Consider the following 21,606-nt stretch of genomic DNA (forward strand, 5'->3'; position numbering starts at 1 on the left):
TTTGGCATGTTTTCCTACCAGCCTCTGCTGTGGAAAACACTCTACGTTTCCTACCCCGCCACGGGACTTAGTCCCCAGATGAGAAAATTCCACCCTCTGTGTGGAACTGCTGCTGACCAGCTGCATATTCAACAAGGTAGGGGGAGGAGGGGTGTGTGCTAGGGGCAACAAGCGAGCTTAACATGACACATGGCAGATCTGCACCTCCTAAAAGACAGCCACCTCCTCTTAAAAAGTAACTGCATTCAATGTACATAAACTGTTACAGACTGTCTGTTGAAGATAGGGAGCAAAGGAGGGAAACACAACAAATGGAGCAAGAGAGAAGGCTCCCAAGTACAGCAATGATAGTCCAGAAGGGGGTAAGGAGATGCGCCATGTTTTGTCGGAACTAGGAGATCCTCAGAATGGAAGCAGCTGGCTAAGGCAGTCAGTTGTTAGAGTCTGGGTCCAAGGACCTGGCTAAAATGCTGGAAGACATTCAGTAACCTCACATGGGTGATCGAGGTCGATGAATGCATCTTCACATGATGTCTCTACCCACAGCACCACAAATCTCTCATGCTACTCAGTGCATTACACCGTCACACATCCATCAATAATCTCTAGCGATTCAGAACTCATACCTCAGAATTCATTCAGATACTCCATCTCACCCACGTGCATGTGCCTTTGCTACCAGTTTCATACCCACTTATCGCTGCTTCCACAACATTATTCAGCTGTGACAGGGATACCAAACCAATGCACATGCTGATATCCTTCCCTCTCTCTTGTAGGGCAAGTTGGCCCATTACCAACATTCTCTGTATTTTTATTTTGTTGTGCACAAGACTTTAATTTTTTTTCCACGACAACTTAAAAAATGCTGACCAGTTATTAAAGTAATAGGGAGCAGTGCTAACTAGTTACTTAAAGTCATAGGGAGCAGTGCCAAACCAATGAGGGACAGGAATGCCTGCATACCTAAGCTCTATGGAGGAGCCAGTGTTCTGCGGCATAGGGCTGGCTGTTACTGAGATCATTGTTTCGAGCTTCATTGAGAAAATTCAGGTTGTTTCTGTTTATGCTACGTATCCAATCCCACTTCGCCCTTATCCTGCTGTCTGCTATGAAGTGGAAGCTATTGATGGCATTACCATGGACAATTTGCTTTTCACCTCACCCCCTCTACCTGACCCAAAAACCTCCATACCTGCATTTGTGCTTTTGGATACCAAGAAGTGCAGCCTAACCAGCCACTGCACCCTCATGACTTAATGTGATAGCCGTACCTCACCTCAATTGAAGAACCATTGCTACTTAATCTGTAATTCGCAGCCAGCAGCTTAGATACAGGCACTGCACAAGGGACAGTTATAGAGTCAGGTTCTGCATGTAGTGAATCATTGCATGCAAGTGGTTTGCAGTCAGGCCAGGGAAGGAGACCACATCTGCAAGTTCACCGGAGACTCCTTCCAAAATTCCATGTATGTGTGCCACAGATTGTTCGACATAGAGAGAGCATCACAGTTAAGTCTGATACTGTCAATATCCATTCTGTCAGATTTCTGTTTCCCCCATTGTGTATTGTGGAGTACTGACCCTAAGAAGCATGGCAGGTCAAAAATTAACGGAGCTTTATTTACAAGGTGTGTTCACTACAGGCTGCTTCTCTACTCTGGCAATTCCCCACGCTAGTGACCTGTGATGTCAATTCTGGTGATGACATGCATATATTAACACATAGTGCTTAATGTAGCTACTAAGACTCAATGTAAATTCATTACATTTCCTCACGCTTAAAATTGAATGTCCCCAACAATTTCAAACAAATATAACATGAACAGTAATCCGGTAACAATCAATAAGTCAGAAGGTTTGGAGGCTGTTGCTCTCGAAACGGTTGACTGCTAAGCTCTGGCACCTGCTTCTTGGCACAAGTTGTAGCCTCTGGCATTTTTGTCTTTGTACAAATGTCATCAGTGATTGTTTTGATCACTGTTGACGTTGTAACTGGAGGTTGACTCTGCGTGGTCTGAAGGCGAGGCGTTGTCTTCCTCAGTAGCGTTGTGTCGGTGTCAGGGTTGTAAGAAGGTTCATATCAGGACTTTTCAGTTGAATCTGAATTTTCAGCAGGTTCCATTTCTGGTGGATCGGTTCTCCCTGCCTACAGCTTGTCCGCATGCTTCCGCCACATGACATCATCTCTAGTGTTAAGAACCCTGCTGATGTTAAATATCCCAAAACCCAGAAGGGTAACTTGGAATCCCGCTTCTTAGTTGTGTATATTTTAAATTTGGTGTACTGCGCGAAAACATTTGTGAACCAGGAAGGAATAGTCCACTCCAGCTTTGACAAAGGGTCATCTGGACTCGAAACGTTAGCTCTTTTCTCTCCCTACAGATGCTGCCAGACCTGCTGAGATTTTGCAGCATTTTCTCTTTGGTTTCAGATTCCAGCATCTGCAGTAATTTGCTTTTATGGAATAGGCCAGACATTGTGTGATCAATTAACAAAGAATATTTATTAACTTAAAGCAAAAACGCACAAAAAGAACTATAATACATCACAATAATACATTTAATTACACTGATGGCTACACACACAGTATTACATTAAGTTAATCCTTGGTTCCCAACTACCTTTGTTTCCTGAACTTTGAGATGCCCCTTTGTTCCCAAACAACATCAAATATTATATAACTATATGAGCTATATCCAGCACAATTACCACGCAAAAGTTATTTGGCCACGTTTGGGGAAACGTTTTCTGGAGACTGTTTCTGCAGCTGGTATGGCTGTGACAGCAGCTGCTACTGTGTCCCTCTCTTCAGTTATTGTGCTGTGGGTATATCATTCTTTCCCTTTGATGTTGCCCACCTTCTGGATCCGGCTTTTAGCATAAATGTGTCAATTTCCATATCTCGCCACTTTGAAGTTACCTGTTCTATACCCCATTGTTTGCCCCGAGTCACATAGGTAAACACTTGCTTCTCACACTGATATGCCAATTCTCATATCAAAATCCCTTCAGTCACTGCGTCATTAACTACCTTTTTTATTTTATTTTATTCTTTTAATCTTAATTTTCCCCAATTCTTAACACTAGTCTGAATGGTATACGAGACAGGTCCAGTCTCTGCAAGGATCACGGCAAAAAAACATTTTCCTTGTGTGGAGTAATTCCTGGCCAATATTCCATGTACTTGGTGGAACTCATGACGTTTTATTTTACTTCCCAGCTATTCTATCTGTGCTTGTTGTGGGCGGCACGGTAGCACAGTGGTTAGCATTGTTGCTTCACAGCGCCAGGGTCCCAGGTACGATTCCCGGCTTGGGTCACTGTCTGAGCGGAGTCTGCACGTTCTCCCCGTGTCTGTGTGGGTTTCCTCCGGGTGCTCCAGTTTCCCCCCATAAGTCCCGAAAGAAGGGCTGTTAGGTGAATTGGACATTCTGAATTCTCCCTCAGTGTACCCGAACAGGCGCCGGAGTGTGGCGACTAGGGAATTTTCACAGTAACTTCATTGCAGTGTTAATGTAAGCCTACTTGTGACAATAATAAAGATTTAAAAAAAAAAAAAAAATTTTTATTCTCCTTTTTCACATTTTCTCCCAAATTTACACCCACCAACAATAAACAATAATCAGTAACAAATCCCCATATCAATAACAGCGATCCCATCCTCTCACCAAACCCCAAACATTAGTTCGCATGTTCTGTCTCCTTGTTTAATCTCAAGAATGTCCTTGATATTTTGTAAATTACTCGCCTTACCTTTGTAAAGCAGGGACATTTGGAAAGACTGCAGTCATTCTAATTCTTTCCACGAACTTCGTGTTAAATAAAGGACCTTTTGCGAAAACTCAAAGTGCTGACTATTTTTTTCTTCAACATATATGAACATGATTAGCGGGGCACCCCCGCAACGCTCATACACATCTTCTACTCCTTCAAAGAATCGGCTCATCCTCACCCTCGTGAGGTGTGCTCTGTATACCACCTTCAGCTGTATCAGCCCCAACCTCGCGCACGAGGTGGAGGCATTCTCTCTCCAGAGCACCTCACACCAGAACCCCTCCTCCATATCTCCTCCCAACTCTTCCTCCCACTTTGCTTTGATCCCTTCCAGTGATGTCTTGTCCTCTTCCAAAATGAAATGAAATGAATGAAAATCGCTTATTGTCACAAGTAGGCTTCAATTAAGTTACTGTGAAAAGCCCCTAGTCGCCACATTCCGGCACCTGTTCGGGGAGGCTGATACGGGAATTGAACCGTGCTGTTGGCCTGCCTTGGTCTGCTTTAAAAGCCAGCTATTTAGCCCAGTGTGCTAAACCAGCCCCTCCGTAAACCGCTGACACTACCCCCTTCTCCAGTCTCCTGTCGTCAGCACCTCCTCCAGCAATGTGGAGGCCGGCTCTACCGAGAACCTCTGTATCTCCTTTCTGGCAAAATCTTGAACCTGTATGTATCTAAACATTTCCCCCTCCTGAAGCCCATATGTCGCTTCCAGCTCTTTCAGACCTGCAAACCGACCCCTAAGAAACAAATCTTTTAGTGTCTTAATCCCCTTCTCCCATTTCCGAAAATTTCAGTCCCACCTCCCTGGCTCAAATCTGTGGTTCCCCAAAATCGGCATTTCCCTTGACCCTGCCCCCAACCCGAAGTGTTGGCGAAACTGCCTCCAAATTCTCAATGATGCGATTATTACCGGACTCTCTGAGTATTTCCCCGGGGCTATCGGGAGCGGCGCTGTTGCTAGTACTTTCAATACCGACCCCCTGCACAAACTCTCCTCCATCCTGACCCACTGGGAAGCAACCCCTCTGACTCAGCTCCGCACCTTCTCCACATTCGCTGCACAGTAGTAATACATCAGGGGCGGGATTCTCCGCAATCGGCGCGATGTCCGCCGACCGGCGCCAGAAACGGCGCGAATCAGTCCGGCATCGCGCCGCCCCAAAGCTGCGGAATTCTCCGCATCTTGAGGGGCCAAGCCCTCACCTTGAGGGGCTAGGCCCGCGCCGGACTGATTTCCGCCCCGCCAGCTGGCGGGAAAGGCCTTTGGTGCCCCGCCAGCTGGCGCGGAAATGACTTTGCAGTGCTGCGCATGCGTGGGTGCGTCAGCGGGTGCTCACGGCATCCCTGCGCAGTGGAGGGGGTCTCTTCCGCCTCCGCCATAGTGGAGACCATGGCGAAGGCGGAAGGAAAAGAGTGCCCCCACGGCACAGGCCCGCCCGCGGATCGGTGGGCCCCGATCGCGGGCCAGGCCACCGTGGGGGCACCCCCCGGGGCCAGATCGCCCCGTGCCCGCCCCCCGGAGCCGCCCGCGCCGCCTTGTCCCGCCGGTAAGAGAGGTGGTTTGATTCTCGGCGGCGGGACAGGCATTCCAGCAGCGGAACTTCGGCCCATCGCGGGCCGGAGAATCGCCGGGGTGGGGTTCCGCCAACCAGGGCGGCGCGATTCCCACCCCCGCCGAATATCCGGTGCCGGAGAATTCGGCAACCGGCGGGGGTGGGATTCACGCCACCCCCCGGCGATTCTCTGACCCGGCGGGGGGTCGGAGAATCCCGCCCCAGGTTCGGAAGACTCCAAACCCCCTGCCTGCCTTCCCCTCTGTAGCAGCACCTTTCTCACTCTGGCCACCTTCCCTCCCCATATGAACAAAGTAATCCTTCCCTCAATCTCTCTGAAAAAAGCCTTTGGCAGGAAAATCGGCAGGCATTAAAAAATAAACAGAAATCGCGGCAACACGTTCATTTTAACCGCCTGTACCCGACTCGCCAGTGACCGAGGGATACCATTGCACCTTGCCAGATCAGCTTTCACTCTCCCCACCAAGCTAGAAATGTTGTACCTGCGGAGCCTCCCCCCACTCCTGGGCAACCTGCACCCCCAGGTACCTAAAGTGAGTCCCTGCCCTATGGAATGGCAGCCCCCCACCCGTGCCCCCTGCCGATACACCACAAAATACTCTCTCTTATCTAGATTTAGTTTGTACCCCGAGAAATACCCAAACACTCGATGCAGCTCCAATATTCCCCCTATCGACACACTCTGTTCCGACACGTATAACAGCAAGTCATTGGCATATAAGGACACCCTATGCTCTATCCCCGCCCCCCGCACTATTCCTTTCCATACCCCCGAACTTCTTAATGCGATGGCCAACGGCTCAATCGCGAGGGCAAACAGCAGGGGGGACATATGACATCCCTGCCTAGTCCCACGGTGGAGAGAAACGTATCTCGAGTTGATGTTGTTTTTGCGGTCACTCGCCCTCGGCTCCTTATATAGTAGCTTTACCCAGTTAATAAGAAAGATTTTAAAGATTATTAATTCTGTTGAACGATTTCTTTCATTTTCGGAGGCTTCAACAAGTCGAATGCGAAATGCGAATGCGAAATCGCGAATGCGAAAGTTGTCCTTTCATCATTAGTAATGCAGGAGAGATATTGGTCATTGAATCAGCGGTATTCCTATATTGATGGAGGCATTTGATCAGTGAACCTTGCTTCCTGGTTGTTCTCAATGTGTGTTCATGATTTGAATGAAATGATCTGCTAGTCTGTTCAAAGCAGGACGATACGATGCTGACCCAATACTTTGAATATCATTCTCTTTCAAGAAACCTTCAAATTCTTGGGAGACATTGAGGTCCATTATCACTTACCAATTTGTCAGGGAATCCAAACCTACTAAAGACTCTCGATCATTATTCTGCTGAAGTTGACTTGATTATGGCGACTCCTGGCCACTTTGAATGAGCATCGATAGTTACTAGGAACATATGTCCTTCAAAAGGTCCTGCAAAATCGACATGCACCCGTTGCCAAGTCTCTTCTGGCCATTCCCAAAAATGTAGCAGTGCTAACAGTGACAGGTTTCGTACCTTCACACAAAAGAAGACGTTCCAGCTTTCTCTTCAATCACCACGTTCAATCCAGGCCACGAGAAATAACTCCTCACTATTTTTTTTGTGTGCATAATTCCCTTGTGCAATTTGTTTAACACTTGTCTTCTCAATTTGAGCCTCCAAAGAAGACATCTGAATTTGCAGACAATCTTCTAATAGAGCACGGTTTCAAGTCAGATTTTAGTTGAGGTCTTGCCTCGTAATACCATATCCATTACTTTGAGAGTATCAGATCATTCCGAATGTACTTCTTCATTTGTCCTGAAGTGACAGATGTACTGTCTATCTGTTGAAAGTAGAAGATACGTCTGCTGGAGTAGTTTGACCAACTACTTGCTGACAAATTACTCAGTAGTGGTAATTGTGAAAGCCCATCTGCATTACAATGGAGAATTAATTGTCAATTGATGGTATAAGTATGCGTAGACCGAAGCAATGCCCACCTCTACATTCTATTTGTGGCAATTGACGGAATTCCTGTGTGTGGTCCAAAACTTATCATTAATGGTTCGTCAATGGTGTGAACGGTCTTCTCTACAGGATTGGTGGAATCTCTTTACTCCAAAGATAAGCCCTAAGGCTTCCCTTTCGGCTTACGCATTGTTACGTTCAGCTTTGCTCAATGTTTTAAATGCAAAGGCAATGGGTCTTTCCTCACACAACAGCATGGTGTGGGATACCACTGCTCCAACACCATAAGGAGATGTGTCACACGCCAACTGTCAGGGTAGGGTAGGATTGAAATGTGTAAGGACTTCAGATTTGAGCAATACTTCTTTGGTTTGCATAAAAGCTTTAATGTATTGATCCGACTACTTTCACTTTTGTTTTGGAACAACAGATTATGCAGTGGTTTTAAAATAGTTGCCAAATGTGGAACAAATCTTCCGTAGTAGTTCAACAATCCTAGGAAGGATCGCAACTGGTTAACATTCTGTAGTACAGATGCCATTGATAGCCTTGACCTTCGAAGGAGATTTGTGAATGTGCGTGGCATCGTTCACATGTCTAAATACTCAGTGGAAGACTGGATGAACTCTCACTTGTCCTTGTGGACTCTCAGTCCATAGGCTACCAATCCTTGAAGAGTTAGGCTACAAATTCCGAAGATGTTCCTCTTCCATCTTTTCCAGGATTCCTAACTCCACTTAGTCCACTCAGGATTTGATCCATTGCTCTGTGAAACAACACTGGAGCTATGTGATACGAAACCGTAATCTTTAGTACTGAAACAAACCTTTATGTGTCACTATTGTCAAAAGTTCCTGACTACATTCGCTGTAAGCATGCCTAGCTCAGGTTGAATTTGCTGAAATCTTCCTGCCAATCACTCAAACAGGTTATCAATGTGGGGTAGTGGATATTATTCTGCACAAAACACTGGATTAAGGGTGACTTTGAAGTCTCTGCAAATCCATACAGATCCATCCTTTTTGATGACTGGTACTATTGGTGTAGCCCATTCACTAATAATGACAGGTTCCAAGACTCCCATCTTTACCAGTCATTCCAAGTCAGCCTCCACTTTCAGCCTGACAGCACAGGGTACTGACATACACTGCATTTTGCTTGGCTTCCTTCTCCAATCTTAAATTTTAACTGTGATGTCTTTCATATTCCCAGTTCTCCATCAAATCCTTCTTGAAGGTTTTTGTAAGGCCTGATTCTTCATTAGTCATCAGGTTTACTTGAGCCCCAGTTAAGTCAAATCTTTTGTAATCATGTTTGGCCCATCCATGCTGGATAATTGCCCTTTACTACATGTAAAGACAAATATGCAGTTTGCCTGTTAAGTTGCACAACTACGTCAAAGCGGCCTTCAATGGAAGCACTTCACCAGTGTATGTCTTCTATTCTTGAAGGTTTCAAAGGAATGTGTCTTGCGTTTTTCATTATCGACAGTCTCTGGCAGCAGCAAGACTGCTGTCCAGTGTCAACTTCCATCTCTATTGATTGTCCTCCAGCAGTGGAGTGATCCAGTATCTAATTGTAGGGGCAGCAATGGCTAGCACATTCAGTGACAATTCGTCTTCGGACTGTGAGTTGCCTCGTTTCTCTTGACCGCTTTGCACATGTCTCCTTTTGTGCTGTTTTGGTTTGCTCTTGCTTCGTCTTCTTTTTATTCGTAGCTCGCTTTTTCTTCCAGCAGGCAAACTCTATGTGACCTTTTTGCCACAGCTTCTGCATATTATATCCTTGCACCAGCATTCCGCAGCTGAATGCCCTGGCTTCGGTGACATGTACAAGTTTCTGAACTCATAGGTGTTGATTCAGTCGACATTTTATGTATCCAGGTATTCAAACTCAGTTCCAGAGCTTCTTTCGCACCCAGCTCTATCGAAACAGCCATTTCCACGTCCTTTTTCAGTGTAAGGTTACTCTTGGTTATCAACCGTTTCTGTATTGTCTTACATCGCAGACCATAGACTAATCTGTCCCAAATTTTATCAGTCTATTGTATAATTTTAATCCAGCCATAAACTGCACAATTGAATCCTCCCTCCTTTTCTTGATATATTTTTTGGAATCTGAAATGCTCTGCAATAACCAAAGTTTTAGGCGAATAGTGTGGTTGCGGAATCTCTACAATTAGTTCATCTGTTTTAGTGTCTTGCTTCTCCGGTTGCACTAAACTTATGAGGACATTGAATATTTCTCCTCTCCACCTCCCCCTCCCCCCCCCCCCCCCCCCAATCCCACTCAGGAACGTAGGAACCTGAATATTTTATGCCATTTTGCATTTTGTATGCATGCAAATTAGTCACAAATGCTCAGACCTATTACTCCACATTACCATCAAAGGGTCCCATGGCTCCGAAAACTCTTGCCATTTTCTTCCGAATGGGGGTTCTGCAGATGCACATTTTGCAATGTATTTTCAACAGCACTTTGCTTTTCCTGTTAAAACAAGGCAACAACCTGAGCTTTAGCCTCCTTTTTTAAACACCTCCAGCTCTATAATTGCTCTCCAGAGGATCACTACACATGACCACCTCACATGTTATGTCCAGAGCACAAGTGAGAGCTTTTCTTCAAAATCTTCTTTCCCGACTTTTGTTGATTTTTGTTTCTGGGTGGCTAGTAAGTGCTGTTCGAAGTCCTCATCGCCAGTTTTTGTGTTTTGTCTTGGAGATAACAGACTCTAGGAAGCACAGAGGGTCACAAAATATTAGAGCATTATTGACTAGGTGTGTTCATTACAGGCTGCTTCTTCACTCTGGCAGTTTTCCACACTAGTGACCTGTGACTTCACTTCCGGTGACGATGTGCATATATTAATACACAGTGATCACCGCAGCTACTAAGACCCATAAATTCATAACAGCCCCTAGCTGCTCAAAGAAAACAAAAAAACTGGCCAACCAACCTATGTAAAGAAAATTAATTACGTCTGTACTTTGGAGGTAGGTTCTTCATCAGAACCCAGACTCTGAATCAAACCCAAAACTCTAGTCTGTTGCTAAATTGTACTCTGATGGTACCTCCTCCCATTAGGCCGTTGTGGAAACTTACCTTGGCAAAGGATAGAAGATATGTCAATGTAAAGGCCTGAAGAAGAGCCATAGAAACTCTTTCTTTCTACTTCGATGGAGCCAGACATGCAGAGTTTTTCCAGCATTTTATATTTTTATTTCAGTATAAATGATTTTGGTTAGGTCGACTTCCCTTGTTTGGTTAAAAATGGACATTGCAGTATTTCAATGCTTAATAAACTGACAACTTTTGTGAGTTTGCCAATTAATGTAAGTTTCTATTCAATCATAAGCCATTTCAGGTTAACCCCAACATTATCTTCACTTAATGATCAAACATACATCAGGATAGTGATTAGAACAAGGAACCCCAGGTGATCCTTGTTGTCCAGCCTAGGAGCACTAAGGCCAATAGAAGTGTCCTGTAATTGTTGTGACAGAGATCAGCGAATTCAGCTATCCAGCAGGAAATAACCTGAACTTCAAACTTGGGACCTTCTTGGTCTGCATGGGTAGCAGACAAAATTGCAGAGCCACCAGGCACCTTTGTTGCAACATTCATTAGGTGCTGGATGAATATTCAGATACATTTTTTCTATCCTGAAATCATCAGGATAGAACTCGAGAGTTTGGCTTGAACTCATGAGATTTTTTTTAATGTTCAAAATTAAAATTGCTCCTCCCCATTCTGTTTTCAGTATGATACTAGTGCAACTCCTCTTACATAACCATCTTAATTCAATGTTTCTCCTATTTCTTTTTTCCAGACTTCGAATATCATTTAAATGGATGGTACGGGCATTCTCTGGGTACCTCGCAACTGATCAGCTCTTGTTTCTTTGGGATAGAATTCTGGGATACAACTCTCTAGAGATTCTTGCTGGTATGAGTACAAAGAATCTCTTGTCATTACATTTTTAATTCCTGACCAGAGTTCTTGCAAAAGACACTTCAATATGATGTAGTTCTGTCTAGTTTCCACTAAGAGTTACAATCTTTACATGGCTCACTGAGTGTCTCTGCTAAGAGCAACTAGTTTCTGCATGAACGTTGGTAAGCTGTTGAAAGTCCTGAATGTTTTCAAAAATGCACTTAATTGGCCTAGTTTTCCAGACCAGCAGAGTACTGTTTCTTGGTTGGTTTGCTAAACATTGCTTTTACTTCTTCCTCCTCAAATTGACAAGTTCACTTATTTGAGGCATGTTGAGATAAAAATTGGTTATGGCCAATTTTTCAACATAAAACCGTGGCATGATATCAGCATACACATAAACCCTGGGCGTCATTCTCCGACCCCCCGCTGGGTCGGAGAATGGCCGTTGGCCGCCGTGAATCCCGCCCCCGCCCCCGCCGAAGTCTCCGCTCCCGGAGATTGGGCGGGGGCGGGAATCGGGCCGCGCCGGTTGGCGGGACCCCCCGCTCAATTCTCCGGCCCGGATGGGCCGAAGTCCCGCCCAGGAATTGCCTGTCCCGCCGGCGTAAATCAAACCTGGTATTTACCGGCGGGACCAGGCGGCGTGGGCGGGCTCAGGGGTCCTGGGGGGGGGCGCAGGGCGATCTGACCCCGGGGGGTGCCCCCACGGTGGCCTGGCCCGCGATCGGGGCCCACCGATCCGCGGGCGGGCCTGTGCCGTGGGGGTACTCTTTCCCTTCCGCCTCCGCTACGGCCTCCACCATGGCGGAGGCGGAAGTGACTTTCCCCACTGCGCATGCGCGGGAAACTGACAGCGGCCGCTGACGCTCCCGCGCATGCGCCGCATTTCCGCGCCAGCTGGCGGGGCAACAAACGCCATTTCCGCCAGCTGGCGGGGCGGAAATCCCTCCGGCGTCGGCCTAGCCCCTCAATGTTGGGGCTAGGCCGCCAAAGATGCGGAGACTTCCGCACCTTTTTGCCGGCGCGATGCCCGTCTGATTTGCGCCGGCTTTGGCGCCAGTCGGCGGGCATCCCGCCGTTGGGGGAGAATTTCGCCCCCTGTTTTTGACTTCAGTTGCATTATTGAGGCCAGTTGTTGTTGCCTGCCATGACTCCACAGCTAGCTCGACCTTTTTGAATTGATGAAAATGTGGACAGTAACTTCACTATTAAGTTAAGTCTCGGGAAGAGAGATACCGTCAAGTCAGAGGAGCACTCCTGCCTGGCACTGCCCTGCTAATTGCCCTCCAATTTCTACTTGAGTACAATTTTGACAGTTTACTAAACCAACTACTTTATTGATATGACAATGACCAAAGCAATGAAACATTTCATGTTGATCATTTCAATTTTAAAAAATGAGAGTATGAAATCTGAAATTCCGTTTGGTACATATGCCAATTTTACTCCCCAGAGATGCAGACCCACATCAGAAAATAGCTGAACAGCTGTGAACCATTGCTACTCTGATGATTCAATTTCTTTCTGATTCACATGCATATATGAAAATATGAATATATGAAAATGGCTTTGATATTTATGATTGTGCTATTGATAACATTCAGGACAACAAAATACACCAATCAATAACTACCCAGGTACTTGGTTGGCTTAGACATTTTAAGTACTGTCCTGGAGAAATGTTAACTCTGTTAAATATTGTTTGTTTTATTTCAGTGTTGGCAGCTGCTGTATTTGCTTTCAGAGCAGAAAACTTAATGGAGGCAACATCACTTGCTACAGCTGAAGTAAGGAGTTCTAACTTCATTTCTTGTTGTGGTGCGGGTGGGGATGGGGTGGAGGACTGAAATTTCTGGGTGTGAGCAGCTATTGCTTTCCCAGCACTGATTCCCAATCTCAGTTATGTAGTTGTGGAGGTGTGCTAATTGGTGACTAGGGACGCAAAATTCAGGTCTGCAGCCTCCATTTCTTGGGCATTCAGTGTGAGGTCCAAAATCGTATCTGTGGTGTGCTGTGCAAGTTGCGCTAGAATCCATAACGGCAAGGGTCTAAGTGACCGACGGAAGAGTGCACACTAGATCATAGCGTCAATCGATGCGCACCCCTGCTTTGAAGTCAGCGCTGTCATTTCAACTAATGCTGTTTCAGGTTTATGCAGAGCACAGCCCCATTCCCAGGTGTAAGAGGTGCAACACCTGTCCTTTTATCTCCTGCCTTTTCACCATCCAAGGACCCAAACACCCCTTTCATGTGAAACTGATTTATTGCTGCTTCTTTCAATTTGGTATCCTGTATTTACTTTTCACAATGTGGCCTTCTCTAAGTTGGGGAGACCAAACACACACTGGTGACCACTTTGTGGAACACCGCCACTTTGTCTGCTAGTATGATCCTGAGCTGACTGTCGCTTGTCACTTTAATTCTCCACCTTGCTCCCATTTGGACCTTTCTGTCCTCCGTCTGCTACAATGTTTAAATGGAGCTCAACGCAAACTTGAGGTGTAGCACTTCAACTTTTGATTGGCACTCTACAGCCTTCTGGGCTTACCATTGTGTTCAACAATTTATATCATAATCTCTGTCTTGTTTTATATATGTTTTGTTTTCTGGGTTGGTCTTGTCCCGGTTTCTTTCTTTATCCCTTCATTTTGCATTCAGATGGCTGCTATGTGGCCATTCATGCCACACCTGACTCAGCTTTTATTTCTTTACTGTACCCATTACTACGCTCTTTGGCTTTTGCAGACAAAATATTTTTTAATATCTCCTGCCTTCCATCCTATCACATACCTTCCCTTTTGTTCTTTCTGTCTCCATTCCCTTCCACTGATTCTAAAACGATTACATTTCTGTGTTTCTTCAGTTTTGTCACCAAGACTGTCCTTGATTAATCAGTGCTTTTCTCAATGACGATTTATTCTGTGTCTCATTTTCTCCAATAATGTGCCCACTACCAAAATTAGGCTAACTGGCTTGTAATTATTCGGTCTAATACTTCCTTTTTAGTCTTGCCTCAAACCTGTAGCCAGAGAAGATTGAAAATTGATAGAAAGACCCTCCACTATTTCTTCCCATCTTTCAGTTAGCAGCCTAAGATACATTTCATACATGCCTCGTGATTTATTCACTTTAAACTGGGTGGCAAGGTAGCACAGTGGTTAGCGCTGTTGCTTTACAGCGCCATGGTCCCAGGTTCGATTCCCGGTTTGGATCACTGTCTGTGCGGAGTCTGCACATTCTCCCTGTGTCTGCGTGGGATTCGTCCGGGTGCTCCGGTTTCCTCCCACAACTCCCCATAGACGCGCTGTTAGGTGAATTGGACATTCTGAATTCTCCTCTGTGTACTTGAACAAGTGCCGGAATGTGGTGACTAGGGGCTTTTCAAGTAACTTTATTGCAGTGTTAATGTAAGCCTACTTGTGACAACAAAAATTATTAAAGATTATTATTAAATGATTCTAAACTCCTCTCTCACCATGCTTTTCCCATTCAATATCTCATACATCTCCTGCTTAACTATAATGTCTTCATTGTCACTCTCTTTTCTGAAGACAGAAGTAAATTACAAATTATGGCCACATCTTCCTCCTACACACAGGTTATTTTTTTGGTCTCTTATTGACCCTTCTCTTACTTGAGTTCTCCATTTGTTTTTTATGATTTTCAAAAGACATATTTTGGAATCTCCTTGATTTTATTTGCAAACACGTTTTCATGTACTTGCTTTGTTTTCCTAATCTTTTTAATTTCACTCCTGCGCTTTCTATACTCCTCAAGGCTTTTTGCAGTATGGTTCTCTAGATCAGTGTTTTTCATCTTTTTTTTTCTGGGACCCACTTTGCCAACCAACCAATATTTGGGACCCACACTGGTCGACCTTCATGACACATGCCATGTTCCTTTAATGCAACAGGTGAGCCTGCTTGGTCCTCAAGATCGCACTCGAATCAGGTTCACAGGAGGAGAGGGCAATGTGCATATCAGGTGCAGAGTTCAACCAGTTCCCTTGTGCTGTCTTCATCTTTGTGAGAATGAAAACTCCTACCTCGTACATGTAGGTGATTGTGAAGGGCAATAGCAACAAAATGCTTGTTTTACTCGGCACCAGATACTCCTGGGGGATGCTGACATCCTCATGGGACTTGTGACATATTTTTAATGTGCTGTCACAGGTCAGGTGCAGCAGCTCAGTCTCCTCATTTGGAGTCAGCTGTAAGTTAATAACTGACTCTGGGGTCTCAAACTCAAAGGGATTTTTCACCCACTTCTTTTTCAAAATCTGAAACTTCTCTGGAATGTAGTGACACAAACTGTTGATCAGCACAGCCAAATGCGACTGAAAAGGCTTGGCAATCTGTTGACCGTTCCCTCACTAACACTGTTTTCTTCAATGTGCCATAGCAGTGTGAGGAACATGTAGTAGTTTTGGTTTTCTCCTCTCATTTGCCAAACTTTCAATGACTTTTAGAGAGCATCTACATCTTCACATTGCTGAAAGCAATCATCATCTTTTCCTTGCAATTTGAGGTTAAGTTCGTATTGAAAAGATGCTGAAGCCTCCAACTTTCAGCACCAAACAAATCAGCCAGAGGGAAGATTTCTCAAGGAAGAAAGCATGAATTTCATGCCTCAGTTCAAAAACTCTGCCTATGTACCTCTGTGTGGAATAATAAATGTGTGTGTTCGGCCCCCCACACAGAACCATGAAAAGCCTGGTATTGAGTGCGCTGTGTTTAAAGGATTTCATGACTTTCACAATCCCTTTCAAAACCACTTCAAGATTGGATGGAATTCCTATCGATGCCAATGCCTCACCGTGAATAACGCAATGATTCCAAACAATGTCCTGACCAGCTGCCTCCTTAATTCTTATTATAACTCCGCTGTTTTTCCCAGTCATATTAGCTGCCCCATCACTTGTGATTCCTCTACCAGTTGAGCCTGCACTTTCCAACCATATAACTATTCAATGCTTCAAAGATCTGTGCGGCAGTCGTGCTGGTTGGTAATGTCAAATAGCACAGCAAATCCTCAAAACATTAATTGTGCCAAACATACCTAATATAATCTAGCAAGATCGCACAATCTGAAACATCTGTACTTTCATCCAGTTGGATAGAGAACTCGTGTGCTGACTTTAAACGAGAAATAAGCTGTACTTCTAAATTCTGAGCAATATCAGAAATTCATCAAGCCACAGTGCTCCCAATAAGAGGGATGCATTTCAGTTTTTCAGCTGACCTCTCATCTAAGATCACGTGAGCCATGTCTAAATCTGCAGGGAGAATTAATCTCTCTGCGACAGTGTGCTGCATTTTCTCTTTAGCTACATGGTAAGCTACCATGTAATAGGCTAATTGTCCTTTATCGTTCAATGTTACATCAATGTTAAGGACTTCAACTGATGACTTCAGTTCTCGTTGCATCCTTTGAAAAATATCAAGAGGTTTGTTCTTGAGCTCGCCATGCTTAGTCTTCAAATGCCTTTTGCAGTTTTGAGGGTTTTAAACACTCAAGCACCAGTACTTCCCTGTATATAAATACATGGACTTTGCATACTAATTTGCATAGGCACGATAACACCATGCCACAAGAAATCATTTTTATACTTGTCATGTGAGAGTATCTTTAAGAACTGGGTGTTTATAAAATTGCTGTAGTGGATGTACCTTTAAGAAATGGGTGTTTATCAAATAGCTGCAGTGATATCAGAGTGTGGGTGGAGCTGGGCTGTCTGTCTTTCACTTTCGTTTTTGAGCAGGCAGCTACAGTGTTTTAGTTTCGCTTTCAGAGCTGGATAGCTGCAGGCAAAGCAAGCAGCTGTATAATCTCTCTACAAGCTTACAGACTGTCTTCAGCTCATTTGAGAATTTGAAAGTAATACATGTTTCTGTAGAGAATTTAAACCTGCTGCCTTTCTGTAAAAAGGGTCTCTTGGTCTTATGGATGTTGTTAGGAAAGTTATGAAGGGTTACTTATAGAATATTGTATCTGTGGGGATTATTGGTGTTGATAGTTGTTCAGATGTTTACTGTGGGTTTATAAAGTGTTAACTGGATTCATAAATAAACATGGTTGTGCTTTAAAAAGATCTCTGTTTGCATCACACCTGTAAAGTAGGCCCTTGTGCTCCCCATAACCACAATCTATTAAAAGTTGTGGATCGGGTGAACGCCATGATATACTTTGGTGTTTCCTAAACCCTGGCCCGTAACATACTGCTTTGTTCCTGATTTAAGTTTCTTCTTTGTAGATATAAAATGAATATAGGAGGTATAGAGAAACCAGAATTCTTAAAATGCAATCAGAAGACTGTTAACTTTAAATATGTTAACTTTCATGTTAATTTTTGTTCATACAATATCTTCTACTTAATGAGTCAGAGCCAGAGAAGAAAGTTGTTGAAAACTCATGATGTACTCCATCAGTAAGACGTGCACCAGAGACACTATTGGGAAGAGAGGTTGAGGTGTTGATTGTTAGGAAAACAAAGGTATTTTTAAGGGAATTAGATTTGTATTGGTAAAAAAAATTAAAAATAAGGTATAGTTTTAAGTGGGTTTAATTTAATGTTTCTGTGCCTGGAAGGGTAAACCTATAGTTAAATTAATGCTGGGCGAAGGTGTTTGTGTGGGGGTTGGTTTCAGTTTCCAATTGTGTTATTATTGTACTTAGAGAGAGTTACGGCATGAAGAATAAATAGAAGCAGCAGGTGTTGCTCAGCAACTGGGGTCTTGTAAGGTAGAGAAGCTTTTAAGTTTTAGCTAAATGTGTGGATAGTTGAAGATAGGTAGTGTGAGAGATCGTAGCTCTCAGAGCTCTGCTAGAAACAGGTTGTTTTAGAAGGCTGAAGAGGGAACGTTTCTCAGCCTTGCTAGAAGAGAAGCCATAATATGGAGTTATGGTTAAGAAAACAGAGACTGGAAATCTAGTCCAGCTAGTTAAGAAAACTAGAGAAATGAAGAGAAGTGTCAAAGAAGTCTGGAGTTAAGTGAACAGAGACCAAAGTATGGTTCAGAAAAATTCAAGGAAGAGTAAACAAAGTGTTCTGAGTTAAAGAGACAATTGCAGTAACCAGATTTAAAATGGAACAGTAGCCTTCAAAGGTAAATCAAATGTCTGATGCCTTGTACTTTTGATTCTAAGGATATTATTTGCAGCAGTGAGTTTCTGGATGTTTAATCAGACTTTTGATTTTTTTTTTTTACAGGCTATACTGGCTGATCTTTCCACACTGAAGGTCATGCCTCTCCTACAGCTTTTCCTGTTTGCAACTTCTAGTTGAACTATACGTTACCTGCAAAGATCAGAAGTCAATATATAATCATCTTGCCAATCCTTTACCATAACATAACAGTATGATGATGAGCCATTTAGTGCCTACATTAGAAAGTGAAAAGAAATGTATGCATGTGGATCATGGACAGCCTTCTATTTATCTTGAAAAGTCAAAATTAATGATGTTAAAAGTCACATATGATGACACTTGTATAGCTTGACATGGCAACAGACATACCTGTATAATAGTGAATAACATAATTGTTTGTATAAAAAAATAAATGCATTCAATTAAAATTAATTTTCAGTTTCTTTTTAAATATAATAGATCAAACAATAGTTTAGAACATAAAGCATCTGTCGGCCGGTGTTTATACCGGTAATGTCCTGAATATTTGCTGTGCAGTTATCATACATTCTTGATATTTCATAATGGGTTAACTCCTCCTATAATTGATCATTCTATGTTTCTAAAGAAATAATGTCTTAAAATGTAATTTATATTTATTCTTTTGTGAGTAGAATCCAACATGGGAATAATTTAATGCATTAAAAGAGTTGGCATGTACTACAAATCTGGCTTAACCAAAGCTGTTTTAATTAAAAATCAAAATAATTGTAATACCGTTGTATTCTATTATTGAAAGATGTTTTGTTTATAGATCATTTTTTTCAACGAAATTTAAAAAAAATATTTTCATAAGGAAAGCAAAACATGAGCACACTGTTAGGTTCACATTCAAACAATGTTGGTTGTGTTTATAAAGCACTTCATGATTTAAAATCTTTTGTTTCCTAAAAAGGCAGTATATGCTTGAGAGCCATTGTGTTGGAGAATATTGCTTTGTATGGCTTTTCAGGAGAACAGTAGGACTTGCATAGGTAAAGGGTATCTCATACTGCATTGTCCGCCATAGTGGATAGTTGTGCCAAGATTATCTCTATTAAGCAGTTGCAGGTTATTGGTGTGTAGGTATCACTTGGTGGCACTATTGATGAGGCCTTCAATGACTTTTGAATAGATAGGTTTTTGATGGCTGGCACCGATATGGTGGGTTGAATGCCTCTTTCTGTGCTGCAAAACACTGTGGCTCTATGATTTTAGCGATAATTGAAAGAGTAGTAATTGGCTCTGTTAGATCTATCCTATATTATTAAAGGCATGAAAGATTTTCCTATTCATAAAAGTGAAGGATTGTCATATGGATTTTGGGTGCCACATGTGTTCCATGAATTATAAATTCACCTGTCAGTCTGGAGAACTAAATGGTTATATGACACATTGGGCAGAATTTTAACCTATTCAGTGTGACAGGCTGGGAGAGTGTGGGCTGGCAAAATGGCAGGGGACTTCATTGGGACAAAAGACTGACATAGTCCTGCTGCTGTTATGGTTTTCCAGAGGTGGCCAGGCAGCCGGATGGAGATCACGCTTATTGGTGACAAGCAGACAATTTTTTTTTTTTAAGGAACAAATTAATACTTTTTCGTTAGAGGTTTTCAAATATTTTCAGTGGCAGATAGCAATAACTTATATTGGGCATGATTCAGCCACCGGGCCTTGCGTAATGGGTGAATCCCGCGAGAGCCCCAAATCTGGCTTTGTGGCGAGCCAATCACAAGTCAACCGAATCGCTCTGCCTGGTGCAATCCGAGGGCATGACCCAGATCGGCATATTTAAAATACCCGGTGCCTGGGGGTCAATAGCCGTGCCTGCGAGAGCTCGACGGGGTGCCGATTAGCACTGGGTTCCGCAAATGTGGACCAGGCGTGATGGCACCTTGGGGGGGGGGGGGGGGTCATGCAGGCCATTAGACACCCCTGGGTGGTTGGGGACAGGACAGGATAGTGCCTGGCACTACCCCTGGCACCTGGGCACCTTGTAACTGCCAACCTGACTCCCAGGCACATTGGTAGTGTCACTCTGGCACTGCCAGGGTGTCTAGATGGCACTGCCAGGGATCAGGCTCAGGGGTCTTGCCCATTTGAAGGACATCCAGAAACCACAAAAAGATGGGGGGTGTAGTGGTCAGGGCAGCCTGTCAAAATACCGCTCTGATCTACGTGGATCCGTTCCTGCTGGTGAGCTCAACTCGGCTCACCAGTGCAGGAAATTTGACCTTGGCGGGAATAAACTTCCCAAAAGACTGGTAATGTCTTTGTGAATAGTGCATCCACTGAGAAACACTCCATAAAACATGCCCTAATCCGGACTTTGTTTTATGTTCGCTGAATCGCGCCTACTTATAGTACTTTAATGTAATGGAGCTTCACAAGAGCATCATGAAACAAAGTTTGACACTGAGCCACAAAAGGAGATATTAGGTCAGATAACCAAAGGACTAGTCGAAAAGGTAGCTTTTAAGGTGTGTCATAAAGGTGGAAAGTGAAGTATAGAGGCTGGGAGATGAAGAGAAGGAATTCCAGAGCTTTGAGGCCTAGGCAACTAAATGCACAGCCACAGTGGCAGAGCAATTATGATTGGGAATGCACAAGAGGCCAAGATTGGAGGAGTACAGATATTTCATAGGGTTGTGTAATTGGAGGAAATCAAAGAGATAGGGAGTGGCAAGTCAATGCCGGAATTTGAAAACAAGAATGAGAATTTTAAAATCAAGATGTTGCTTGACCGAGAGTTACTGCAAGTCAGCAAGCGCAGGGGTGATAGGGGAACAAGACTGTGGATAGTTGTCCCAAGATGATCTCTAAAAAGCAGTTGGAGGTTATTGATTAGTGCACTTGGTGCATTATTGATGAGGCTTTCAATGACGTTAGAATAGATAACTTCGATGGCTAGCACAGACATGATGGGCCAACTGAGTTTTGGATGATCTCAAATTTAGAGAGTAGAATGTGAGAGGCCAGCGAGGAGTGCATTCAAAAAGTCAAATCCAGAGTAACCAAAGCATGGAGGAGGGCTTCGGCAGCAGATGAGCTGAGAGAGAGACAAAGCTGAGTAATGTACAGGGATGGAATAGGTGATCCTGGAGTTGGCACAAATATGTTCAATTCAGGATCAAACACGAGAGCAAAGCTGTGACCAGGCTGTGAAGAACCGAGCTTTGGCAGCTATAAGAAGATGGGA

At 43.8% G+C, this 21,606-nt stretch overlaps 1 protein-coding gene across 5 annotated transcripts in view; it reads left to right on the top strand.

The window, feature by feature from the left end:
• Positions 1-19,142, top strand: part of tbc1d19 (TBC1 domain family, member 19) — a 172,811-nt gene extending 153,669 nt beyond the window's left edge. For all 5 annotated transcript variants that reach the window (XM_072496530.1, XM_072496533.1, XM_072496531.1 and 2 more), the window contains 3 exons: positions 11,136-11,251; positions 12,959-13,029; positions 18,453-19,142. In XM_072496530.1, the coding sequence (XP_072352631.1) occupies positions 11,136-11,251; positions 12,959-13,029; positions 18,453-18,527 (262 nt within the window). In that variant the 3' untranslated portion in view covers positions 18,528-19,142. The remainder of the gene's footprint in view (positions 1-11,135; positions 11,252-12,958; positions 13,030-18,452) is intronic.
• Positions 19,143-21,606: the final 2,464 nt, after the last annotated feature.

The sequence above is a fragment of the Scyliorhinus torazame genome, chromosome 3 (assembly GCF_047496885.1).
Source record: "Scyliorhinus torazame isolate Kashiwa2021f chromosome 3, sScyTor2.1, whole genome shotgun sequence".
Taxonomy (NCBI): Eukaryota; Metazoa; Chordata; class Chondrichthyes; order Carcharhiniformes; family Scyliorhinidae; genus Scyliorhinus; species Scyliorhinus torazame.